Source organism: Saccopteryx leptura, chromosome 2 (assembly GCF_036850995.1).
Source record: "Saccopteryx leptura isolate mSacLep1 chromosome 2, mSacLep1_pri_phased_curated, whole genome shotgun sequence".
Taxonomy (NCBI): Eukaryota; Metazoa; Chordata; class Mammalia; order Chiroptera; family Emballonuridae; genus Saccopteryx; species Saccopteryx leptura.
The window spans coordinates 347,230,156-347,257,383 of record NC_089504.1 but is presented as its reverse complement, the minus strand read 5'-3'; the positions used below and the strand labels follow the sequence as shown (position 1 = coordinate 347,257,383).

The 27,228-nt window shown below is 42.4% G+C and overlaps 2 protein-coding genes across 8 annotated transcripts in view; both read right to left on the bottom strand.

The window, feature by feature from the left end:
- The window catches only part of FBXL20 (F-box and leucine rich repeat protein 20), a 105,402-nt gene extending 93,874 nt beyond the window's left edge, over positions 1-11,528 (bottom strand). Inside the window, exon 1 of one of the 3 annotated variants that reach the window (XM_066364319.1) lies at positions 10,876-11,528. In XM_066364319.1, coding sequence (XP_066220416.1) covers positions 10,876-10,923 — 48 coding nt within the window. In that variant the 5' untranslated portion in view covers positions 10,924-11,528. Of the gene's footprint in view, positions 1-10,366; positions 10,734-10,875 lie in introns of those variants that run through there. The other 2 variants (XM_066364318.1, XM_066364320.1) reach the window with 2 other exon arrangements.
- A 1,601-nt stretch (positions 11,529-13,129) lies between these two features.
- MED1 (mediator complex subunit 1) overlaps positions 13,130-27,228 on the bottom strand; it is a 32,996-nt gene continuing 18,897 nt past the window's right edge. For all 5 annotated transcript variants that reach the window (XM_066364312.1, XM_066364317.1, XM_066364313.1 and 2 more), the window contains 7 exons: positions 26,919-27,030; positions 26,309-26,433; positions 25,944-26,062; positions 24,547-24,748; positions 21,216-21,311; positions 20,993-21,098; positions 13,130-18,722 (listed from right to left, as the gene is read on the bottom strand). In XM_066364312.1, the coding sequence (XP_066220409.1) occupies positions 15,488-18,722; positions 20,993-21,098; positions 21,216-21,311; positions 24,547-24,748; positions 25,944-26,062; positions 26,309-26,433; positions 26,919-27,030 (3,995 nt within the window). In that variant the 3' untranslated portion in view covers positions 13,130-15,487. The remainder of the gene's footprint in view (positions 18,723-20,992; positions 21,099-21,215; positions 21,312-24,546; positions 24,749-25,943; positions 26,063-26,308; positions 26,434-26,918; positions 27,031-27,228) is intronic.

Sequence of the window (27,228 nt, the reverse complement as noted above, 5' to 3'; positions counted from 1 at the left end):
GAAGGAGGGGCAGCAGGGTGAGAGAGAAGCATCCACTCATTGTTCCACTTAGCTCTGCACTCACTGGTTACTTCTCCTATGTTCCCTGACTGGGGATGTAACCCCAAACCTGGTGTACTGGGATGACACTATTCACTGAGCAACCCCACCTGGGCCTGACTGATCTAGTGTTTTAAATGGCAACTTTCAATTTCATACCAGATTCTCATCTTAGGAGACATTTATTCTTATCTGCTTAAGAATGAATATAATAATGGTTGCAGTATAAACTCCAGATTGAAACACTGCTAAATTATTACTGTTCAACATAGATTAATTAAAATTCATAGGTGTTTCTGTTTAACAAACTCAATATATAAAACTGAATCAGATGAATAAAGAGATAGTTACATTCTTTCCTTTATAACAGAAATTTTTCTTTATTTTTTTTTAATAATTTTATTTTTAATGGGGCGACATCAATAAATCAGGATACATATATTCAAAGATAACAATTCCAGGTTATCTTGTCGTTCACTTATGTTGCATACCCATCACCCAAAGTCAGATTGTCCTCTGTCACCTTCTATCTAGTTTTCTTTGTGCCCCTCCCCCTCCCCCTTCCCCTCTCCCCCCCCTAACCACCACACTCTTATCAATGCCTCTTAGTTTCACTTTTATGTCCCACCTACGTATGGAATAATGCAGTTCCTGTTTTTTTCTGATTTACTTAAGAAATTTTCCTTTTTTTGTTGTTTTTTTTTTTTTTCATTTTTCTGAAGCTGGAAACAGGGAGAGACAGTCAGACTCCCGCATGCGCCCGACCGGGATCCACCGGCACGCCCACCAGGGGGCGACGCTCTGCCCACCAGGGGGCGATGCTCTGCCCATCCTGGGCATCGCCATGTTGCGACCAGAGCCACTCTAGCGCCTGAGGCAGAGGCCACAGAGCCATCCCCAGCGCCCGGGCCATCCTTGCTCCAATGGAGCCTTGGCTGCGGGAGGGGAAGAGAGAGACAGAGAGGAAAGTGCGGCGGAGGGGTGGAGAAACAAATGGGCGCTTCTCCTGTGTGCCCTGGCCAGGAATCGAACCCGGGTCCTCCGCACACTAGGCCGACGCTCTACCGCTGAGCCAACCGGCCAGGGCAAGAAATTTTCCTTTAAATAGTAAATTCCTTTAAAGCATTTAAAATAATTTCTAGAAAGCCTACTTAGAAATATTTCTACTCCACAAAGTAATATAATAATAGTCATTATTTATTGAGCCCTATTGCATAGTAAACAATTTGCTAAGTACTATACAAACAGTAGAGAATTTAATTCTCAAAATTCAGCACAGTAGGTAGTAAACACATTTGAGTTAAAATTTGAGACTTGGAAATGATAAATAACTTGTCTAAGGTCACATAGATGGTAAATGACAAAGCCAGGGTTCAAACTGACTTCCAAGCTAATGCTCTTAAATACGTTCTCTATATATAAGTATATAAACTCCATAAATCTTAAGAAATTGAATCACAGTACACTATACAGTGCAGGATATCACACAACCATTATATCCAATCCTCACTCCCTTGGCAAAGGTGTTCATTCAACAGATATACCACAGTTGCTTTTTCTATCAGTGTCCACCTCCACTTTTACCAGAATTCAGGGGAAAAATAAGCAGGAATGAAAAGCAGAATATAGGTTAAGATCACAAAGGCTTATTAGTAGTGTATGCGTAGAACTTGAAGAACACTGGCAATAAACTGAGTATCTTATGTTAACCTACAGAAAACTGGGGTATTTATTTATAGAGAATCACCGAATTTCCAGGCTAGAAGGAACCTTAGAATTGAAAGAGAAGTCCAGACAGGTAACTTACCCAAGAGCACACATATATACCTGTGTGTGTATAAAAAAATAGATATATATGGGAGTACTTATTTCATAGTTCAGAACTGATTTCCCTTTGTAAAATCCTTAAGACATTGCCTTAACACTTCCATCCTCTCCTTATTCAAATTAATTTCAAATCTAGAACATTAAAATATATAAATAATGTGGTTCAAAAAATAAGATGAAAAAGGGTGATATATTCTAAAGGAGGACCCTGGACACAGAGAGATAGAGGACAGGACAGTAAATTATGGAGGAAAAGGGGAAGGCGGTGGGGGGAGGGGGCAGAGGGGGTATCAAGGAGAACAAGGGGAGGAGGGAGGGAGATACACTCGGGGGTACACTTATAACTATGTAAACACAACAAATTAAAATCAATAAAAAATAAATAAAAATAAATAAATAAAAGAGAACCCTGGTAAAACCGTGCAATGAACATTTATAGTTAACACTAAGTTGTTAATTTTCAGGGAACTGCAAATCCCTTCTTTTCTTTTTCTTCTCCTCTCCCACCTCCAAAAAAAGGAAAAAAAAAAAACAAAACAAAACTAGCCCTTTGTTGGTAATGGCAATTCAGGATAAGTGAGTTGGCAATGACCTTGCCTGGGTCTAAACTGTCAACCAAGAGGAACACATGCAGAAGAACGGCATTGTACATTTAAAAACCTGTCCTCATGTAGAAATTAACTGTTGTCTTTTTGCCTGTCCCTCTTGCCACATAAATTCCCTCACTCTGTAGACAGAAAAGCAAACCTGAAGCACTCAGAATAGCTATAACTACAGCATTTTATTACTGCAATTTATAAGAAAAACTGATTAGGCTTTCCACTTTTTACTTCTTTATTTTTCTAGATTTTATTTATTCATTTTTAGAGAGAAAGAGGGGGGGAGAGAGAGAGAGAGAGAGAGAGAGAGAGAGAGAGAGAGATGGGCAGGAACAGGAAGCATCAACTCCCACATGTGCCAGGCAAGCCCGGGTTTTCGAACCGATGACCTCAGAGTTCCAGATCAATGCTTTATCCACTGCGCCACCACAGGTCAGGCTCCCCTTTTTACTTTTAATTGATTATGAAATATCTGCCTGCATCCTAGAGTTCATCAGAAAGTCACACTCACCAACAAATACTGTAACGGTACATTTGATTATATAAAATTGGGCAGGTATTTGATATATTGCCAACCTTCCTCTCCATGTTGTTAGATATGATTTCTGCCTTAGCCAAAAAGGAATGTATAACAGCAATTTACTACTTACTTTCATGGTGTTCTGTATCTCATTTTAGTTTTTACTAGAAATTCCAGAATCAAGGACAGAAATGACAAAATACAGTACCAATATTCGTTTTACAACTGACTAAATCTTTTTCTACCATGATTTATTTTTTTTTTTTTTGACAGAGACAGAGAATCAGAGAGAGAGGGACAGACAGACAGGAAGGGAGAGAAATGGGAAGCATCAGTTCTTCGTTGCGGCACCTTACTTGTTCATTGATTGCTTTCTCATATGTGCCCTGCCCGTGGAGCTACAGCAGGCCAAGTGACCCCTTGCTCAAGCCAGCGACCTTGGGTCCAAGCTGGTAAGCCTTGCTCAAACCAGATGAGCCTGCGCTCAAGCTGGATATCTTGGGGTCTCAAACCTGGGTCCTCAGCATCCCAGTCCAACACTCTATCCACTGCACCACCGCCTGGTCAGGCTACCATGATTTTTTTTTTTCCTGAAGCTGGAAACGGGGAGGCAGTCAGACAGACTTCCGCATGCGCCCGACCAGGATCCACCCAGCATGCCCACCAGGGGGCGATGCTCTGCCCATCTGGGGCGTTGCTATGTTACAACCAGAGCCGTTCTAGTGCCTGAGGCAGAGGCCATGGAGCCATCCTCAGCGCCCGGGCCAACTTTGCTCCAGTGGAGCCTTGGCTTCAGGAGGGGAAGACAGAGACAGAGAGGAAGGAGAGGGGGAGGGGTGGAGAAGCAGATGGGCGCTTCTCCTGTGTGCCCTGGCCAGGAATTGAACCCGGGACTCCTGCACGCCAGGCCGATGCTCTACCACTCAGCCAACCAGCCAGGGCCTATTTTAATAGGCAACTTTAACCTTACAACAACTTAAACTGAGCAAAAAATGGATTAAATTAATTACATTTCAACTGTCAGATATGAGGTTTATTAAAGTCAAAATAATATCATAAAATCAAACTGGAGGAAATATAATTATGGAATAAAGAAGTTAATTACCGGGTACCTACAGCTATACTCACATGTCTGCTAAATAGTTATTTGCTATGTGCTGGAGAATGCTACCCAGCAAAGCCATTCTTTTAACAAAAAGCAGTCTTCAAAATCTAATGCAAATTTGTTTTGGGCCTATTACATCTGAATACATATCTTTGTTTTTTAAAGTTATACAACTAAGCAAGATGAAGCACAAATACCATCGTATAGTTCAATACTACCACCTATTGTTAGTTGCTATTAAGTTAACAATTTTATCAAATGAGTCCAAGTCCATTAAGACATAAATCTGTAAAATCACAGTTAAATGCCTTCATTTTTCTGAATCAATTTTTGGTAGGGGTCTGATCTAAGAATTCACTAAGTATAGAAGATCAAGTAGGAAAATAGTAGAAAGACAACTATGCACAAGCAGCTAAATCTGGCTAGTTTAAGGGCATTCTTCCTTCTTTCTCCCTCCCTTGGATTTTCCTGGTGTAACGGAATATTTTATTTTGAACATCTAAAAATACCCTTCCAAAACCACAGTAGCAGTTAGATTACTGAAAATTTTAATTCAGTTTCCAATTGGAAAACAGTAATCTAAGGGCTAGGAATGGTATCCTGGGCCTGTAATAAAAATACTTATTAATTTGTAAGAAAAATGGAGCCAAGATTTGAAAAGAGACAACTCTGTAGATGAAAACAGAATTTTAAAATGTAAGATTAAAAAGCAACACAAACACTAACAGCTTAAAACTAACAACCTAAAACATACGAATATGAGACTTTAAAAGTGTGAATACTTCTTACAGAAATAGTGATTTAATGAACAGAAATCTTCAGTGTAGTAATAGATTACATCTAGGAATGCTGGACACTTAGATATCAAGAATACATTTTGTAAAGTTTTTGCCACTCTAAAAAGTTTTTATAGCTAATGGAAAACATGATAATTTTCAATGCATAATGGCTTACCTCTATGAAAACTATACAGATATAAACATGATTTTTTAAAAATGTTTATTGCATTGAGCCCTGGCCAGTTGGCTCAGTGGTAGAGCATCAGCCTGGCGTGCAGGAGTCCCGGGTTCGATTCCCGGCCAGGGCACACAGGAGAGGCGCCCATTTGCTTCTCCACCCCCCCCCCTCCTTCCTCTCTGTCTCTCTCTTCCCCTCCCACAGCGAGGCTCCATTGGAGCAAGGATGGCCCGGGTGCTGGGGATGGCTCTGTGGCCTCTGCCTCAGGCGCTAGAATGGCTCTGGTCGCAACAGAGCGACGCCCCAGAGGGGCAAAGCATCGCCCCCTGGTGGGCATGCCGAGTGGATCCTGGTCGGGCGCATGTGGGAGTCTGTCTGACTGCCTACCCGTTTCCAGCTTAGGAAAAATGAAAAAAAAATGTTTATTGCATTGATTTTAGAGAGAGGAAAGGAAGGAGTGGGAGAGATTCCTGTATGTGCCCTGACCGGGATCGATCTGGCAACCTCTGTGCTTTGGGACGATGCTCTAACCAATCAAAGTATTCAGCCAGGGCCAAACATGATTTTTAAATGACTACTACTATGTAAATACATGATATAATGATAGTGCTTCAGAAAGTAAAAAAGGTCCCATGATTACAGAATAAAAAAACATCAAAAATAACACTATTCAAAAAGGACAGATTGACTGAGTGTACCTAAAAAGCATAAATGTCTAATTAGTATTTTCTATTAGAGACTTCTTTCAAATCAATCTCTAAAGTGTTAAAAAACAAAAGTCCTCAGTATTACTACTAGTCTTTCTTATATGCAAGGCCTTTCAAATAGAGTGAAAAGAATGACTCTAACCCACTAGAAAAATATGTAATGTTTTCACATGCACCAAATTGGAAAATGTTTATTTACTATGCAAAATGTTCTTTAGATTAGAAGATAAAGCCTTAAAAGGGGCAGGGAGAGATGTGATTATTGCACCCTTAATAGTACTGGGCAAATCAGTCTATACATTTTAAGAAAATACCGAAGTGGCTGTTTCAAAAGAAATGACCAAAGAAATATGGTCCTCGGCTTTTACGCAAAATTTACAGATTCATAAGATTCTGGAACAAAGGGAACCTTAATAATTGATTCTAACTCCCTTGTTTTGCAAAAACGTATGGGGGAGGGGGCAGGATGATCAAACCAGAGAAGTGTAAATAAATGACCATAGCTATAGTTAGAAGGTGGGCAAAAATCAAGACTACTACCAGTTCTCATAATTCCCAGTGTAGTATGTTCTTTCTACCATACTGTATTTTATGATTTTCCTTATTTTGGACAAATCAAATTAATAAAATGAAGCAGGCTGGAAATGATAGATTTATAGGAGCAGCAGTAAAATATAATAAAAAACAATAATGAACACTATTTCAAAATATCCAAATTGGAGCTTATCACTTCCTAACTAGATGAGTCTTCACATCTCCAGATACTGATTAAACTGTAAAATGACATCTGAATGTCAGTTAACATTATCACTATAACTTTTTTAATGTTAAGACTTTTTAATAAACCCTAGTAAGACAGAATTTTTCCTACAGTAGTACTGTGTTCTCATAATAGAGCTACTGAGAGCATGACAAAGTGGAAAGGTTCGACTGAAAAAACAAAAACAACTAAATTTACAGGACCGTCACTAATCTCACTGATTTACGATAACACTAGTTGGGGGTAGGGAGTGGGGGTAAAGAAGGACAAATACTGTATACGGTGACAGAAAATGATTCGACTTTGGGTGATGAGTACACAACATAATCAACAGTTTAAATGCTATAGAAATGTTTACCTGAAACCTATGTACTCTTATCGATCAATGTCACCCAATTAAATTTAATTTTCTAAATAAAATTATATATAAAAAAGAGAGTATGGGTTACAGAACTTAGGATGAAGGGTAACTTCATTCTCTTAAGAGCAAAGACAAAATAAAACATACTAAATGAAGAACTTTAGTAAGCTTCTCCTCACATTGTATGAGCTTTTATGCTACATTATGCTAAAAACAGAGCAGAATGATAGAGAGGAGTCAAAACATGTAGTTTGGAATCTTGGCTCCCCTACTTACTGGCTGTGCAACTTGAATACTTCTCAGGCCCTTGCTTTCCTCAACTGTGAAATGCAAATGTGAAAATTAGAACTGAGGTAAAACACCTAGCTCAGTGTCTGGATATACAGAAAATATAAAATAACATTAAATTTGAAACTATCAAAAGTTGCTACAAAACAAAATTCACTATAAGTAATATACTAAGAAGTATTTGAATGATACCCTGGCCGGAGAGTTCAGTTGATTAGAGCATCATCCCCAAAGCACGGAGGTTACGGTTCAATCCCCAGTAAGGGCACATACAGAACAGATCAATGTTCCTGTCTCTCTCTTGCTCTCTCCACAATCAATAAAACAAACGTTTAAAGAAAGTATTTGAATGATAAATTTCAATTAATGTCAACGTGATACAGTAACAAATAATTATCTTTTGAATTATTTTATCCAATAGTCATCTACTCTGGCTATTTATTTATAAACAGGATGCTACAATATCTGGCTAACAGATTCTCTCCTCTCTCATTTTAACTTAAGAATTTTTTCTAGAGCTCTACCCCTGAGTGTGAGATTTAAAGTGTGTGGCCTCCAGTTACAATATCGTAAAGCATAATACACAGGATATTCCCTACAGAACGATTTTAATGAGTCAACTATAAAAAGATAAACTTTGGTTGTTTTCACTCTCCCAGAAAAAAATGCGGCCAAGAAAAAGAAAACTTTCGCTTTCTGCATTAAACATAACTAATTTAAAATTAGTTATTACTTGCTATAAAAATTTACTGCACTAACAAAAATTCTCAGAGATCAGCTATCTGCTTACAATCATAAAATTAAATAAAAAGCATTCTGAATATTTTAAATTTTTTTTAAAATTTGATGTAATGTTTTAGATATGAAAAGCCTGCTTTATTTTATCTACATTGAAAGTATTTTAAATGTTTTCAATGAATTAGCAATAAGTATATTACTCCATAAAAGACCAAATATAATATAATTTATTGTTTTACTATTTATATATTAGGACAGTAAAGAAATAATTTAAGAACTACTCAGATAATGAAACTCATTGACACATATCATTTCCAGCCTTTTTTATTTGTATTCTGGCATGGAACACTTCACATAATGGGGGTAGCTTTTGGTTTATAAACACTTTAATCATGAACACTGTACAAAGAGGTTTTCCCCCCTCTTATTCTTTTTTTTAATCTTATCAGAAACGTTTAGAAAGCCTCAACTGCCAGTTATATTCCAATCAAGGTACACAGATATACTTAAAAAAGCAATGAATTTTTGTTATTCTTTTAGTACCACTACTACAGGTAAACTACAAATTAAAATATAAATGATAAAAATAGGATAAAGCAATGTAATTTTAAAGCACATACTACAAAGGGACTCTTTCCAACAGTCACATCATCTAAAAGAGAATAGCAAAATGATAAACAGCAGGATGCAATAGCAAAAGGCTATCCTCCACTCAAATCTTCAGTATTTGAGTGCTTTCAAGATTCCTGTTAACTGCTAAATGTCTATTCAGTAATTTTAGTGACAATCGCAACTTTACAGCAGTACTGAATATGAAAACACCAAAAGTTAAGTGTCTTTGGTCTCTCTACATTAGCGCAATATAAAGTATTAAAAACAAAAACCACATCCACTATAACACTTTCTTCCTGTGATTAAGTTAAATATGAAAACTCCAAGGAAACCAATTCCTTTAATTTTTCTCCACTCCTCACCTGCAACATTATAATTTTGATTTAAACTTCCCTCAAACACTTTCTATCTTGATATCTGTGGATAAATTAAAATATTTTCCCCTTAAGCATAAGAAGAAATCAAGGAATAAACTAAACTGAAGACCTTTAGGTAACAATTTCACCCTCTGCACCTAGCTGGAAAGTTTACCGAAACTTTTGTCTCACCGTCTTACAATTTCATCCTTCAAATGGAAATGAAGAAAAATACCAAGTGAGATGTATACTGAGCTGTGAGTGATCCCAGGTCAGCCTGATTCTCTGCCAGAAAAGGCCAGGTAACATTTTCTCTTTGTGTGGTAGAAGTTTCTTTCAATCCCCTTGATAAACCTTCTTGTAAATTACTCTACTGCTGTAATTCATCTGTAGTTACTTTACTTCCCAAAGGAATCACTTCCCTGCACGTTGACTACTCTCTAAAGACGCTTTCAGATGTTTCCTTATTTCCTTATCCATTTCTCAATTTCATGACTATAAACCTCGCTTGTCAGAGAAGTTCTCAGAAACGAACAGACTTGAATGGATTTTCTGGTCTCAGACCTTCGTCCCAATCTCAAAGCCTGTATACATATAAGAGTTCCCAGAAACAGTAAGTCACAAAAGTTCAAACTAAACGGGAAAGAAGAGGAAGTATCAGAACAATACCCCAACCAAACACAGCACCAAAAACCCGTGGTCGTCGCTTTCATCCTAGTCTACCACCCTCAGTTCCGTAGTTTAACCAAGGTCTCTAAAACTCGGACAAATGGCCCCCTGGCCCACAAATCCCCCCCCCCCCCTCGCTTCACGAAGAAGGTTACAGAAAGAAAAGCAAGCTCAGGTCGAGCGGAGCTGTGATGCTTTCTCTGCCGGGAGGAGGGAGGCAAGCCAAGGGTTGTGTAAAGAATGGAAAGCTGAGTGATACTGGGGGGAGGGGGAATTAGGGCGCCAGAGCTAATCCCCTGCCGGGGCCCGCGGGTGGAAGGGGCAGGAGGAGACCAGCGGGGATGACTAGGGACGCCGGGCAGCACTAGGCTTTCGGGTCTCGGAGATGGGGAAAGAAGTCTGGCAGCCCCAGCAGCCAGTGGGTGACGGCGCCCGGCAAGGGAGGCGGCTCTGTGCAGAGCTAATTTGGGGGGACACGAGAGTAGGAATCGCCTTCCTCACGCCGCCCTAAACACCCCAAGCTCACACCTCAAACCTGCTCTTGGTCACTCCGTTCACGTCCCTCCTCATGGGGCCGGCGGGTGCGGCCGGGGCCGGGCGCTGCGGCGAGTGGAGTGCAAAGAGGGGCCCCGGGCAGGCCCGGGAGTTCCGGGACGGGGAGGAAGCAGGCGAGCGGCGGGCAGGGAGCGTCGGCGAGGAGGGGAGACCTCTCGATTCCGGCAGGGCCTCCTCCACCTCCCGCGGTGCCGGCGGCAGCGACGACTGCTCGTCGCTAGCTCTCCTCTCTCCCTAGCCTCAACTTCAACCCAAAACAAAAACACTCCCCACCTGCCAGCAACGCCGCTCCTCATTGGGCAGAGCCACCCGGGCCTCGGAGCAGCGTGGGGAGGGGGGAGGAGGAGCGCGCGGCGGCGCGGGACCACCCCTCCCCCACTCCCGGGCGCAGCCGACGACGGGCGGCCGGGAGCAGCTAGAGCGCGGCGGCGGCGGCGGCGCGAGCCCGCTCTCGCCTCCCAGGCAGGCAAGCCCACCGCGAACTGGAGAGGCAGGGAAGTGCCTATGTGTCTGTGTGTATTTGTGTATGGGAGGGGCTGTGGGGCGGGTGCTAGTGCGCGCGTGCTCGCGGACCCGGGAGAGAGGAGAACTGGACAACTGCACGCAGCACCGGAGACCCCTGTTCTCCTCCCCTTCGCGGGCGTGGAGCCCGCATCAACCCACCAAGCAGTTGAGCTTTCTGTCTAGAGCCCCCAACCCCCTAAGTCTTGTCGCTTCCCGGATAGCCTGTGCTGCCACACACGTCCTTCCCGGCCACCCAACTCCCTTCCCCTATCACTCACTGTCGCCTTGAACCCAAAGTGCAGCAGGCGGTCCCTGCTCGGAGCCATTTTCCTCTTTCGGGTTGTCTCTAGATTGGGGCAGTGCTGCTGTTGCTGCCGCCGCCGCCGCCACCGTCGTTGCTACCGCTGCCGCCGCCTACCCCGCCCCCGTGGATTTCATTACCGGGTGTTGCAGGGAGGCCTGGAGGGCCGCTGCGGGGCGTGGGTCCCCCTGTGCATGGGTCAGGAGGGCAGGGGAATAACTGCGCTGCCCACTGCTCCGGTGATATGCAGCGAGGCAGCACCTCGCGTCTTGGGGTCAGGGGGTGCAGTGCTAGAGCTGGACGACTATTCCTTTAGCTGGGGGAGGGGCACGCTTTGGTGGAAGTAGGGGCGGGCGAGGCAGAAGGCCTTTGGCTTCCCCCGCCTCTCGGCCGCCAGACCGCCGCTGGCGCCCAATGGGCTCTGCTGCCTTCCCGTCCTCCAATCAGGGCTCTGGTTGGTGAGAACCTGATCCTGACGCCACTTTGGCGGGAGAAACAAGCGTGTCTGGACGAGTAGGCGGGGGCACTTGCCGAGCGGAAGCTATGACATTTATCTGACTCCTCAGGTTGTGTCATCACATTATACTTTAGTAGCTCCAATCCTCAAGGTCTCAAAAATTATTATCGAATTTCTTTGAATTAAGGAATAAAAGCCCTGGTTGGATAGCTTGGTTAGTTGGAGCTTCGTGGGGCTGCCGGTGGGATCCTGGGTCAGGGCACGACAGCTCAGTGTTCCTGTCTGTCTCTCTCTCCCTGCCTCTCTCTAAAAAAAATAAAGGAATAAGAGTTTACCCTTAACAGCGACAAACTTAATTATGTTCCAAAGATAAATTATTAGCAACTATAAATTTCAACAGTCCTGGCAGGACCACTATTCCTAAATCCAAAGGAGATAAGAGTTTGTTTTCATACCTTTTTTAATTCGCAGTTTTAATGACTGGCTTGTTATGAATCTCATGAGCTTAAGAACAAAGAGTGCTGGAGAGCTTTAAAAAGTGGCATATTTTAGCAACTGTAAGGGTTATTACCCCTCTTCAAGTATTTTCCCTCCCCCTCATCCCCCGCCCATTATCCTAGAAAGGGCTTCCTAAGCAAAAAATCTGAGCTTCAGAAACTCATTCTCGGGCCCACAAACCCAGGTTCACATGTTATGTTTTCTCCCCTCACACTTTTAATGTTATTGCCTCTCTTAGGCCATATAAAAACAGCCTTTTAGATAACTAAAAGCCATTTCTAAAAAGCTTAGCATGAACTACTGATGAATTTGGTGATTAAAGCCTGCAGAAAATAGTAAAACTGGCTTTACTAGATAAATCAAATGAAACTTTCACAGATCTCTTCCCCCTATTTCAATTTTCTTTTGCAGTTAACCTATTTCGACTAATACTTACTGGAGGAAAACTTTTACTTTTTGATAAAATTTTAATTGACCAGAAATTTAAAGGTAAATGAAAATTATTCAAAGGTTAAAAACTTATTACACAAAGGCATATTACTTTTTATCAAAGAAATTTATTTGCATGTAAATAATCAGGTTCTTTTGTAATGTTTCAGGGGAAAAAAATCCCAGATTTTGTCTCCTTTCAAAAAAATGAAAAACCCCAAAGTATTTACAGAACAGCCATACACACAGAAAATCAAATTTGAAAGATTTTAGAAAAGACCCTCCCCCAGCTGCTCCTGATGTACATTTTTAAAACTCAAAATTTAAAGCTCAGCTTTTATTGCTGAGTATGTTTCCCAACCTAGTTTCTGAGATGTTAAGTACTTCCTACCCCTCAAAAAACTAACAAGAGAAATAAGAGAGGAGGATTGAAAAGAAAAAAAACTGGTAAAAGAAAATGAGATTGCCCAGGGATTGTGAATGCCTATATTGGCATCTGTTTTAAGTAACTTGACCGAATACTGTGCGACACACAGGCTCCCTGAAAGGTTTTTTTCTGAGAATTCATGATATTGCTGCACTTAATTTTTAGACCTAGGCCTTAAGAGCCACCAACCTCAAGCCTGGTTTTGGCAATTATATCCTGCTTAAACCCACCCCCCCCCCCCATACTTGTTTTAAAACACACTGATTTTGAACCTGAAATCTTCATGTACATCAGAGCAGGTTTTAACCAAGAACCCCTAACATGAAGCCAAAAGACAGAAGAGGAATCAGGTCAAACAAAGAATACGTAAGACACCAGCAGCAGAAGACAGGTAGAAGTTGACTTCACATCCTTGCCGTCTTTTGAAACAGGAGAATGAGTACACCTAGACAGGAGGAAGGTGTCCCAGGCTTGGTTTATTCTGCCTCTTCTCCTCCACCCTGTGGAGAAATGCAGTGCTCCCTGGTTCTCAGGCAGGGTGAAGCAGTTTAGCCCCGGCTCCCTGTTAAGCAAGTTCAGATGCTGGGTCAGTGTGTGGGGTGTGCCCATCGACAATTCAGGGGCTTATCCTTCATCCAGATCCTAACTCGGGATCCTTTGATCTGGGATGAAGACAGAAAGAGAGAAAAAGCTTCCCAGTTTACTCATTTTGGTATTTGTTAGCTCTGCTTGGGGGAGCTGAGCCCCTGATACTATGCAGTACATTCCCCGTAAGATTTTCCCCACCCAGTACAAACTTTAAAACCGTAACTTTTTTTCTGCAGAAACCAATGGGATAGGATTCAAAACTAGGTGAGAAACTTGTGAGAAATCCAACCTGGTTGTATGTCTGAGAGGCTGCTACTGTATCAGCATCACAAGATAAAGCACTCTGGTATCACCTTGCCCATGTCCTCCTTAGTGTCACCCAAGACATTTGACTCTGATACGGTAACCGATAACTTTTCTTGCTCCACTTTGCAATGTTTCATTTCCTACTTCTTATTACCTTGGGACACAAAAGTGGCAGAGTTGTAGAGAGCTGATGACCAGAAAAGGGAGAACACCAGAGGAAATCAGAGACAGTCAGGAAAGAAAGCCAAAGCTGATTTTCCAACTCTATGCTAACTCCAACCTGCAGAAAGAGCTGAATATAGAAATCTTCAATATCTGATGAAGTCACTCCATTTATCACAAACATACACAAATGAATCACCTGGCTCTTTTTTGTTTGCTTGTTTTTTAATCCAGAAGAGTTGTGCTGGGGACTGTGCCCCGTCCTGCTGATACAGATCCTGAATGGAATCATCAGGAATGGCACAGTGCAGGTGTCAAAATCAAATTAAGGCTGCAGAATTTTGAGAGGACCCTCGAAATACTAAGAACTTGTGTTGCACTCAAATGGTCTCCTGGATTTTTACATTTATGGGAAGGGCTTCTTATTGATGTCCCCCAGAATCCAGACTCAGACCTATTCCTCCAAAAAGGTCCAATCGTGTTGCTACACAGTAGCAAGGGTTTATCTTCATGCCCACCTAGCATTCCAGGCCCCCCCTTACTTCAAGTGAGCTTGAAATTGTTTTAAGTGAACTATGGCTGTAAGTTTTTTTACTGTTTTATCTAAGGGAACATGAGTGATTCAAGTCTAGACTCCTCCTTGTGAAGAGAAAGGAGCCCAGCTCTCAGGAATGGCATCAGTTCTCCTACAAACAAAATGCTGGGGTGTGGACTTTTGGCACATTGTGGAAATAGGAGAACTATTAATTCTGCAATGGTTTTCATGCCACTGGGTCAGGGAGGCTGCCCCACATTAAACCTTACTGCATCCGAAAACATGTTAACATCCCAAAAAGCCAGCCCAGCTTTTTTGTAAAGGAAAAAGAGGCTATAAATCAATTCCTCCACAGGGAGGTAACTCCTAATATTTCTATGATGTCTGAACTCCATGAAAAACCTCCTAAAACAAAGAATACCATTTTGGTTTTTCTCCTTCAAAGGTAGGCTCTAATTTGCTTGGGCTTGATGCTACAGTACCAGCACAAGCTACAAGCTCCCTACAACCAAATAAGCCTTGCTCTTCTACCTCCCATCATTTGAACCCTGAACCTCATAGAATTAGAAAGAAATACTGTATAAAAACAGATAGTTAAAATATTACAAATAAATAGCTAAAATTATCTTTCCTCCCCAAACACTCCTAAGAAACAGACACCAAACATTACTTAAGTGTCCAAAATAACCAGTCCTTCATTTGCCCATGCCTCAAATGGACAACTACCCAAACAAAGGTGAACAACCTTCATGCAAATGCATCAAGGAATGTATTGCTTTTTCACTTTCTTCCCAGCCCTTCAGATACATGCACTAAAACTGAGTTTAAAACATGGCCTAAAAATGGAAAAAGGGAGAAAAAAATATATATGAATATTTCCCACAAACTGCTTCCCACCCTTCCCTCTCCCTATGCCCCCCACCCTCTCCCTTTCATAAGCAAGTATTTTAACTTTTTTTCTGGCAAAGGAAGTGATTCTTAGTAATCAAACCCTAGAATCAAACCTATGGTCTCTTTAGTAGAGTCTGGCGATGCCTTTCTAAATTCATCCAGCTCAGTGTGAAAGACATGCCATTTAACATTCTTAAACACAAAATCAGACCTGTCCGACTCACCCCTTATGGTGGTTTGCCTATAAACTTATTAGTTTTTATCTGGCTATGGTCTTGTCTTAAAAAGTAAGGTTCCTAATTGCCAATCAGTGCTACATCCATAAGATCATCATCTTCCTCCCCCATCATAAAGTCTGGGCTGAGTCTTGAGGGCCTGTCTGTAGATAAGATTGTATTACTTGTCATAGACAAGGACTGGTCTGAAGAGATGGGTGATTTAGACCAACTCTCTGGCTTGATGCTATGAGATTTTTTCTTGTCTCGGTCTTTGTCCCGATCTCGGTCCCGATCTTTGTCTTTTACTTTCTTCTTTTCTTTTTTGTGCTTCTTATGCTTCTCTGTGCTGTATTCTGGAAGTGGTCGGATGCCATCATCTGAGCTGGGACTGTTCTGATAAGATTTCTCTGCTATGGAGGAGCCTGACTCACTTTCACTGTCCAGATTCTGGGGGGTATATGCTGGTGACTTACTATGGCTAGGAGAGCCACGCTCATGCTTTGGAGTGGAACCACTGATGAGTGGAGAGCCATAGTTTTTGGAAGAGGCCATCTGAGGCCTAAGCCCTTCTCCACTACTTTCCCCAGGTTTCTGCAAAGTCACTTTGGCTTTAATGCTGGGGGATCCCCCATCATGCTTACTGATGATAATTTTTGCCACACCCGTGCTCCCCACATTTTTTGACTCTGAAGTCTTCTTAGATGAATCCACTGAGCCCCCCGAGGTGGAAACCTTTGATTTGTCTTTATCACTTTTCTCACGCTTGCCCTGGAACTCTCCCCCTGACATGTTATGCTTGGAGGACATAGGATGGCTAGAATTTGTGCTCACCCCCATCTGGCCGTCCATTGGGTCTTCACCTCCAGGGCCACTGGTGACAACCCCATGCTTCAGTTTATCTATGACAGCTGTTAAGGACGGCTTCTTATTTCTGCTGGGAGATTTCCCTTTGGAACTCCCATGCTGGTTCTGAGAGGATGACATGGAAGAACCACTTGAGGAAAAGGAAGATGATGCTGTACAAGAATTAGATGATGGGGGAGTTTTTAATGAGCCTGAGGATCCTAACCCTGAAGATGACTTCATGCCAGTGCTTGAACCAGTTCCAGACATATGAGAACCACCAGAACCTGAACTGATAGGGGACTTGGCTTTAGAGGATGGGGGAGTCCCAGGAATAGGCTTCATTGGAGAGGCAAGCTTATCAGAGCCTCCAGGTGGCCGTGAATGGGAAGGGGATATGTTTGGTTTACTTAAATTAGGATTCATAAGTGAAGATGGCTTCCCCTGAAGTTTCATCTTGGTGCTGCTGGAGCTACTGCTCAGTCCATGCTTGGTAATGGGAGAGGAGCCTGGCTTCCCCCCAGACTGGGATGAAGTTTTGGACTGGCTAGACCCAGAAGACCCTTGACTAGAATATATACTGCTACTTAACTTGGAACTTGATGAACCTTCTGATTTACTGCTTTTCATCTTGCCTGAGTTGGAAGCAGATGATGAGGAAGAAGAGGAAGAATGGCTATGGTGGCTTTTACTGCCTGAGGAAGACACAGAACCACTGCTGGTATACTGACTGTGAGAAGAGGGCTTGCCTACCATCACGGTTCCCTTAGGAATCTGAATAGTGATTTTGGGAATGGGTGGTGTTGCAACACCTGGGGGAGTCTGAGATCTTCCTGAACTGCCTGGAGATTTGGATCCACCTGTACTGGTAGGTGGGGTGAAAGGTCGGGTAGAACTGTGAGATGGAGACTTGCCCTCAGTGTCTGCCTTCTTTCGCTTTGGAGGCTTATCTTTACTCTTACCATCATTAGAAGGGGTCCGACTGCGCTTTCCTGGTTTGCTCTCTAATCCTGGCCCCGTCAGACTACTATTACTGGTGCCATTGCCTTCCTTTACTCTCTTCTGAGTCTTGTCTTTCCCTAAGTCCCCAGTTGTCAATAAAGGACTCTGGCTACCACTGTGATGCTCCATAAGATCTGCAGAACCCAAAGCCTTACCAGCTACTGCTATAATACTGAAATCAACTGTATCAGCTTGGCTATTGCCTTTAAACTTAGTCTCCCCGTTATCACCTCCAAGCATTGGCACCCCCAGAGTATTCAGTGCCTGAGATGCAAATCCTTTGAAATCATCATTATCTCCACTTTGGCTGCTTTCATCAAAGTATTCTTCTCCAAAACCACTTTGGCTCTGGCTGTTCAATAAATCAGGATTGAAATCTACTCCATCAGGAAAAAAATGATTGGTAGGAGAGTCACTACTGGGGCTTCCAGCAGCATCTGCAATAAGATCAGCTGGATCAGTGTATGGATTTTCATTATTATTGGTTTGAAAGACATCAGGGTCAAAGAGGGCACTCTGAGAATGCCCAGAGCTTGAAGAATCTCGAACAGGGGTACCAATGGGTGGGCAATCATCACTAGAGCTGGGAAGCTTAGAGGCTTCTTCTGCAATGTCTGAAAGGATATCAGTTACATCTGGACCAATGCTGTCTGAACTGGATAGTCGGACCATCCTTTGAATACTGGGTTGGGGGTGAGGTACTGGTTGTGGGTAAGTTGTTGGGGGGGTGCTACACTGGCTTGGAGCTGGAGTGATGTGTGGTGTATCCAGCGTGTCAGCTGTCATGTTGACATCAAAGATAGGGTTCTGTGAGTCAACATCCATTGAAAACAACTCCCTCTGAAAGTCATCTTCAGTCTGGTGCTTGGGTTTATCAGGTAGTAATCTTGATGACTTCTTCTTCTTTGTCTTGTTGCTTCCCGAGCACATTTCCATCCGGGGTGAGCCGGAAGAGGAGTTCTGCCTTTCTAAAGGGCTGCATCCATAAAGGGTTGAGAAATCCTGGGCAGGATTATCTTTAAGAAGGTTCATGAGCATCGGGTGGTTCTTGGTGTTGCCGGCCATCGAAGAGACAGGTGGCGGCGTGTGATGAGGAGGGGTCGGACTCGAGCCAATGGTAGACCCCCCGTTCCCTGTGATTTGCAACAAACTGGTAAGAATTGGGTTCTGAGACACCTTGCTGAAGTCCTCCCCATGGCCCACCGACTCATGCCGATCTTTGATGCTCATGCTCATATTAAACAAGGTGGTAATGGGACCCCCCGGAAAGGTGTTGGTTGGTGTAGTGGTACCACTCATTGGGTTGTTGCCTGTGGTCATGCCATACCCTGGGCTGCTAGCCGGGGGCAGGTTCTTTTTCACCATGTCTTCAACTGTCTCTGCAATGAGGGACAGTGCTGGGGTGTCGGCCTGAATGGTTTCAGCCTTCCTCCGAATAGCCCTCATCGTCACAGGGATGGACATACATCTGTAAGATAAGATGGAAAAAACAGAGTTAACATTGCACTCGCTGCTGAATAAAACCAATTTTTCATTAGGTAAAACAGGCTTTACTTTTGCCTGAGATTTAGATATGTCATCAGAGGTTTGCAGTAATGCAGTTTTTAGGTAAGGCAAATAAACCCAAAGGCAGGAACAGGTCTATGACATGCCAGAGCTTTGGGTAAATTCATTCTAAAAAGAATCTGGACTGGCAGGCAACCTCATTTTTATTTTTTTTAATAGAGACAGAAAGGGGAAGAGAAGCATCAACTCATAGTTGTGTCACTTTTGTTGTTCACTGATTGTTTCTCATACATGACTTGACCGAGGGACTCAAGCCAAGCCAGTGACCCCTTGCTCAAGCCAAAGACCTTAGGATCACGTTGATGAGCCCATGCTCAAGCTGGTGACCTCAGTGCCCCAGGCCAATGCTCTATCTACTGCACCACCACCAGTCAGGCAATCATCAACCTCTTTTGAAGCACACCCAGAAGACAAACTAACCATAAGTAAGAAGCCAAATAATTAGATATCATAATGAACTAAAATAAAACTAGCAATAATTAACTCAGTAACAAAATGCCCTCCTTTTGGAGCTTCACATGTGATTAATGGGATATATAATTTATCTTAATTAATGAACCACTAGAAAAATCTCAATCCATCAAGTTCTAAATTTTTTTTTAATTTTTATTTATTCATTTTAGGAGAGAGAGAGAGAAAGAAGAGAGAGAGAGAAAAAGAGAAAGGGGAGAGGAGCAGGAAGCATCAACTCCCATATGTGACTTGACCAGACAAGTGCAGGGTTTTGAACCAGCGACCTCAGTGTTCCAGGTCGACACTTTATCCACTGCGCCACCACAGGTCAGGCCAAGTTTTAAATTTTAGTTTTTTGTTTTTTTTTTAATTTTTCTGAAGCTGGAAACGGGGAGAGACAACCAGACAGACTCCCGCATGCGCCCAACCAGGATCCACCCGGCACGCCCACCAGGGGCGAAGCTCTGCCCACCAGGGGGCGATGCTCTGCCCCGCCGGGGCGTCGCTCTGCCGCGACCAGAGCCACTCTAGGGCCTGGGGCAGAGGCCAAGGAGCCATCCCCAGCGCCCGGGCCATCTTTGCTCCAATGGAGCCTTGGCTGCAGGAGGGGAAGAGAGAGACAGAGAGGAAGGAGGGGGGGGGGTGGAGAAGCAAATGGGCGCTTCTCCTATGTGCCCTGGCTGGGAATCGAACCCAGGTCCCCCGCACGCCAGGCCGACGCTCTACCGCTGAGCCAACTGGCCAGGGCCCCAAGTTTTAAATTTTAATGGCTTAGATTACCCCAAAACTATACTGTAAAAAGTGCTACTACTGGTATGAAGTCTTGTTTATTTTAAAGAAAAACACTTTTTAGCTTACAAATTTATATTTATAAACATGTTTGAAAACATTCTGCTCTAGAACATGTCAGCAACCTTCCCTAAAGGCCAGTTAATAACAGTTTAGGCTTTTGAAGATCATATGGTTTCTACCAAACTACTTTGCTATCCTAGCTCAAAGGCCACAGATACCATGTTCATATCTGTACATTGACAGATATGGCTGTGTTCCAATAAAATCTAATTATAAAACAGTCCACTAAAAAAAAAAAAAAAAAAAAAAAAGCAGTCCACTAGTATTTGCTCAAGAAAAATCTCAAAATTACATATTAATGTTTTTGGAAAGCTGACTGGCTCAAGTCTTCTCACATACTGCCACTGACATGTTGTTACATGCTAAAAAGTGACAGGAGGTCCTAGCCAGTAGCTCAGTTGAAGTGTTGTCCTGATATGCCATGGTTGCCGGTTCAATCCCCAGTCAGGGCACATACATTAAACAACCAGTGAATACATAAGTAAGTGGAACAACAAATTGATGTCTCTCTCTCTCTCTCTCCTCCTCCCTCCTCCCTTTCCTTTTTCTCTCTAAAAATCACTAATTTTTTTTTAAAGTGACAGAGAGGATAAGTGAAAAAAGAGCTACATCTTATTTCTGCCCTCTCCCTCTTAAAGGAACCCTAATGCTGGGCCTGAAGTTACCTACCTTACTTCCTATTACTCTCATAATGATATTTTAAGAAATCAAAGCTCATATTGCTTTTGAATCTGAAAGCAGAGAAGGGTGAATTTAAAGCAGTGACTAAATACTTTCCTCCTAAATTTCCAATTCACTCTCATACTGAAAAAAAACATCCCTTATACAGCTCTTACTGGGACTGTGATGGAAAAGGGTCAGTGCTACCTTTGAACAACTTTGGCAATGAAGTCATCTGTGCAGATGAGTGCATCTGACAGCCCCTTGTAGAGTTTACAGCTCACATGTGTTGAGTCCTGCACATCCATTACCACTGAAAGACAAAATGTAGAGGAGGTATTTTAGATAAATTCAATTTGTGACTTTTCTAAAAAAGATAAAGGACCAAACTGCTGCCCTGAGACAGGTGGTAATCACCCATAAAACTCACCACACACCAGGGAGTCATTCACAGGATGTTGAAAAGATACACTGAAACGGGACTCTGAGAGGGGACACACTTCAAATTGGAGGAGCCCAGGAGAATCTAAAAGGCAAAGAAAACATCATAAAATAATCAACCAAATTAAGACTTGAGACAAGTAAATAATAATTCTGAAGTTTAAAGAATGAAATTCTTTCTTTCCCTTGGAAACTAAATCCCACACCTACTATATATATCATCCACAAGTATAAGAAGAAATCTAGGCCCTGGCCGGTTGGCTCAGTGGTAGAGTGTCGGCCTGGCGTACAGGAGTCCTGGGTTCGATTCCCAGCCAGGCCACACAGGAGAAGCGCCCATCTGCTTCTCCACCCCTCCCCCTCTCCTTCCTCTCTGTCTCTATCTTCCCCTCCGTAGCCAAGGCTCCATTGGAGCAAAGTTGGCCCAGGCGCTGAGGATGGCTCCATGGCCTCTGCCTCAGGCGCTAGAATGGCCTGGGTTGCAACAGAGCAACGCCTCAGATGGGCAGAGCGTCACCCCTTGGTGGGCATGCCGGGTGGATCCTGGTCGGGTGCATGCGGGAGTCTGTCTGACTGCCTCCCTATTTCCAACTTCAGAAAAATACAAAAAAAAAAAAAGAAGAAATCTACTAGTTCATCATAAATACTTCAAAACAAAGTAATTAAATTTCAGTTTTCTAAATGAAGACATTTAGTCCCTAAATTCTTAAGGACCCTATCTTAAAAGTGAATTCTGGGCCCTAGTTGTTTGGCTCAGTGGTAGAGCATCAACTCGGCATGTGGAAGCCCTAGGTTCGATTCCTGGTCAGGGCACACAGGAGAAGCAACCATTTGCTTCTCCTCCCATAACCATAGCTTGATTGAATTGAGCACATTGGCTCCAGGCACTGAGGATGGCTCTGTAAAGCCTCTGCCTCAGGCACTAAAAATTGCTTGGTTCTCAACATGGGCCCCAGACTGGGTTGCTCGGTGGATCCCAGTCAGAGCAAATGGGGGAGTCTCTTATCTCCCACCTTTTCACTTAAAAAATAAAGTAAATAAAAGAATTCTGAATATGAATGTGGCCAAGAGGAAGTCCCTCATTCTATTTGATAAGCAGACATCCAGAACCATTGCCATAAACCCTGCTTTCTATTAGTGTTTGCAGCTGTTAGCTCAGCTAGTTAGCGAGTCTCTCAATATGCTAAGGTTGTGTCTCTTGATCTCCACTCAGGGAACATACAAGAATCAACCAATGAATGCATAAATAAGTGGAACAATAAATTGATGTTCTCTCTCTCAATTTTTTTTTTTTTTTTTTTTTTTGTATTTTTCTGAAGCTGGAAACGGGGAGAGACAGTCAGACTCCCGCATACGCCTGACCAGGATCCACCCGGCACGCCCACCAGGGGGCGACGCTCTGCCCCTCCGGGGCGTTGCTCTGTTGCGACCAGAGCCACTCTAGCGCCTGGGGCAGAGGCCAAGGAGCCATCCCCAGCGCCCCGGCCATCTTTGCTCCAATGGAGCCTCGGCTGCAGGAGGGGAAGAGAGAGACAGAGAGGAAGGAGAGGGGGAGGGGTGGAGAAGCAGATGGTCGCTTCTCCTGTGTGCCCTGGCCGGGAATCGAACCCGGGACTTCTGCACGCCAGGCCGACGCTCTACCACTGAGCCAACCAGCCAGGGCCTCTCTCTCTCTCTCTCTCTAAAATGAATCAATAAGTAAAGTTTTAAAAAAAATAAGTAAAATTATATATTTATGCCAAATAGACACATGTCAAACTATCATATGTTCCTAAGCCAAACATGCTGGCAGCCCAAAAATAAAGATCACACACTTTCTTGGCAGAAAGCGTCTCTGTAGGACTAACTTAATAACTACTTTACAAAAACCCATTCTTAATTTAAAAAAAAATTATTATTATTATTTTTTTTTTTTGAGAAACAGGAAGGGACAGAAATAGGGAGGGAGGGTCAGAAGCATCAACTTTAGTTGCGCCCTGAGCGTCCCATAGGTGCCTCGACCAGGGCAAAGCCAGTGTCCCCTTGCTCAGGCCAGCAACCTTTGGCCTCAAGCTGGCAAGCAAGCACTGGGATCATGTGGAAGATCCTCCACTCAAGCCATTGACTCCATGCTGACAAGCCCAGGCTCAGAGCCAGCGACCTTGGGGTTTTGAACTGGCGACCTCAGTGTTCTGGGTTGACACTTTATCCACTGCACCACCACCAGTCAGAGCACAAAAACTCATTTTTAGAAGCCCTGAAGCTAGTAATCTATTTCAAATACATGAAATAGAAGAACCATAAGCACACTTGTGTATGCACTCTAAAATTTCTCATTCCTAAAGCAATTCTTATTTCCATAAAAATTATCTCTTGATTTACCTTCTGTTTCTTCTTACCATTTGCACTGATATATCTCTATCACTGAAGTGCTTTACAACTAAAGTAAAAAGTAACTATGATTAACTAAAGCAGCCAAAATTCACATCAAAGCTTCTAATAGCATACTGTGTTTGAAAACCACAAGCATTTCAGAATCCTGGGAGAAAAAGAAAAGGGTACAAGGCCTTACTCCTTTTTAAACTATATGATTAAATTTTCCAAAGAATGGGGAGAGGAAATATATTCAGGACTAAAAGCACTGTCCTAACAACCTAGAATTTAGATATCAAGAAGTCCTCTCGCCTGACCAGTGGTTGCACAGTGGATAGAGCATTGACCTGGGATGCTGAAGTCCCAGGTTCAAAACCCTGAAGTCACCAGCTTGAGTGTAGGCTCATCGCAGGGTCACTGGCTTGAGCCCAAGCTTGCTGGCTTGAGCAAGGGATCACTGGCTTGGCTGGAGCACCCTCAACTCCATCAAGGCATGTATAAGAAGCAAGCAATCAACAACTAAAGCACTACAACTACAAGTTGATGTTTCTCATCTTTCTCCCTTCTTCTGTCTCTCTCCCTCTACTGCCGCAAAAAAAATAAGGAAGTCCTCTCTTCCTACTGCATCCCAAGTTCTACTTTATGTTCAGCTGCCAGGTTTAGGCCCTAAGCCACCCAATTATATCACTGTAGGCAGAGAAAGAGTACAGTAAGTCTGTTGTGAACCTTTCCACCCCCACAAAAAAAGAGTGGTTTCCAAATGCCAATTTATAAATTGGTTCCATCAAATTAAATTGTGGAGCTTAAACTAGATTCCCAATGCTTCCCACTGAGGTTCTAATTCAGTTCTTGTGGGTGTGGGAACCAAATATCTGTATTTTTTAAAGTTCTACAGATAATTAGGTGGGCCACCAATAGAGTTATCAGTTTCCATTTACCAGTAAATATATCAAAAGGAAAGGTAGTACCTTCTTTCAGAATAGTTCTTTTGACACAGCTTCCAATTAGGGTATTATAAGCCACTTGGTGTCTGATCAGATTTAGGATAAGAGGAACCCGGCCAGGGTGCTGAAAGGTGATTTTGCTAATGAGGGTTCCCTGTAGACTTCTGCCATCTGGAAGAGGAGCATCCTTGTTGAGGAAATAGCAGTGCTGCTGACCTGGAAGAGCCTAGGCAAAAAGAACAGAGGAAATTAAAGCTATTTCCTTGCCCACCATACTCCAACCATAAGCTATCAAAAACAAAAAAAAACAAAAAAAAAAACAACCTACACCTCACAACTCAGCAGCAGTTTCTTGGCAAATAATAGAACTCCACTGTGAATTCTTTTGGTCAGCTGATGTTATAAATGCCAATTACTCACTTGGCTGAAAAAACCCTTTTTTATAAATGTTCTGCTAGTGGTTTCCTAACCTTGTTTTAACATAAAAATTGCCTCAGAAATCTGTATAAAAGAGGTCCCTGAACAATAAGTGAAAAATCTGTATTTTTTAAAGGTTTTATTCAGTTGGGGGGGGGGGGGGTAGGGGAGGGGGAGGAGCAGGAAGCATCAACTCCCATATGTGCCTTGACCAGGCAAGCCCAGGGGGTTTTGAACCAGCAACCTCAGCGTTCCAGGTCGAAACTTTATCCACTGCACCACCACAGGTCAGGCCAAAATCTGTATTTTTAATAAAATACTCGACAGATAATTATAATGCAGCCAGAATTTGAGAACTTCTACTTTAGACTATCATCAAATATTCCAATAAATTCAAGTGCAGATGAGGTTTTGGAACCTTCCTTAATTAATTAATTCCAGCACTTTCTTCTCTGTATGTACCTGAAGGACGTTTTCAGATTATAAAACAACATTTGAAAAAAGTAAACAATGAGAATGTTTAACACCTACTTATAAGCTTGTAAAAGTTCAGAATACCAATAAGAGACTTTCATCTGAAATGTTTTAAAATAAATTATATTGTTTGATTGATTTTTAGAGAGAAAGGAAGAGAGAGGAGAGAAGAGAAACATCAATTTGTTGTTCCACTCATTTATCCATTTGTTGCTTGAACCTTGTATGTGCCCTAACCGGGATGAGACTCCTCAACCTTTGAGTGCTGGGACAATGTTCTAACCATCTGAACTACCGGCCAGGGTTCACCTGAAATTTCAACAATGAAATGTTTGTTGTTTCCTGACTTAGAAGCCCATGCTCTTTCTTCAGTATGTTCCAGAGATTTCTGTAATTTCCTGCCTTACTGAGGAAACAGGATACAATTCAGCAGTCCAAAAGAATATTATCTGACCTCACTGACCCCATAAAGGAAGAATCTCATCTTGGGTACAAATCTAACCTACAGCAGTCCACAGGGCTTTACTTACAGCATAAAACCGCATGTTGTGATTCAAAGGTATGGGGTCAGGGTCCTTTGACAGCTCAAACTGAGTGATCAGTTCATACAAGGGTACATAAGTTGGTTGAGTTTCAAACAAAGGAATTCCTGGAAAAAAGATTAATATAATGATCACAAATAAGCTCAAAACACTGACAGCTCAGTCTTCCCTTTATGACTTTTATTTCATTTATCCATTTATTCAAATAGTACTTTAGTACAAAGGACTATGACATCTAAACCCATCAATTCTTTTTTGAGGCCTGTAAGGCCAAAAGAGGTCTAAGATAATTTGAATTTGAAGTTTGCATTTCACATTTATAACAAGATTAGCTCTCCATACTTAAAACTCACCTGTGCAGTTCTGAAGTTTCTGAACAAATGCTCTAGATACCGGGATTGGCTGAGGAAATTTCAAGAAGAAACAGGCAGGAAGATCAACACTGTTGGCACTGGTGATTGAGGAGAAGGAGGGGGTCCTTCAACAAGAGAAGGGGGAGGGATGGATTTTGACTTGATATGAAAATGAAAATCTAAACACCCATTCTTAGACATGTTTGTATCATATAAACACTTATTCACAAAGCCTATCAAAACTCACTTTGAACTTTATTCCAACTCTTAACAAAACATCCTATTTGTTAACCCTAAAGTATTCAAACATCTATCCTGAAGCATGTTCCAATGTAACTCCAAATCAACATAAGTCCCACGACAAAAAACGAAGTAATCACTAAACCAGAGGAATTAGCACAGTTCCCTTCTTTCTTAGGACAGAGAATGCGTTCTATGAGCAGACTTCAGAAAGGAACATTAAAATAGGCACTGAAAAAATAAATGAATAAAACAAAAAGCCAATCTCTAGATAGTCAAGTGAGGGAAGAGCCAAGTGAAGATAGTCCTTGTTTCATAACTGGGCTTGAAGTTGAAAAAATATTTTTCTAACCTAGAATATTTAACTTACCATTTGTTGTCAACTGGATGTGACCCCATAATTAATGGTGCAATTGGGAGTTTATACATAGCAGATGTTCCTTCAATTGTCACTGATGCATTCATGCCCAAAGATCGAGGAACTGGGAATAGAAAAGAAAAAGGGTATTCTCCAAAGTAACATAAATGATAAGAATCCTAACATTAAAAAAAGGCTAACTTCTGCATAGTCTGTCAGCCCCATTTTGTTTGTCAGATACTGTAATACCTATATAGTTTAGAAATGCTAAAAGTTACCTTTCTAACCAAGTATTTCTCTTTTTCTGTAAATAAAACAAAAT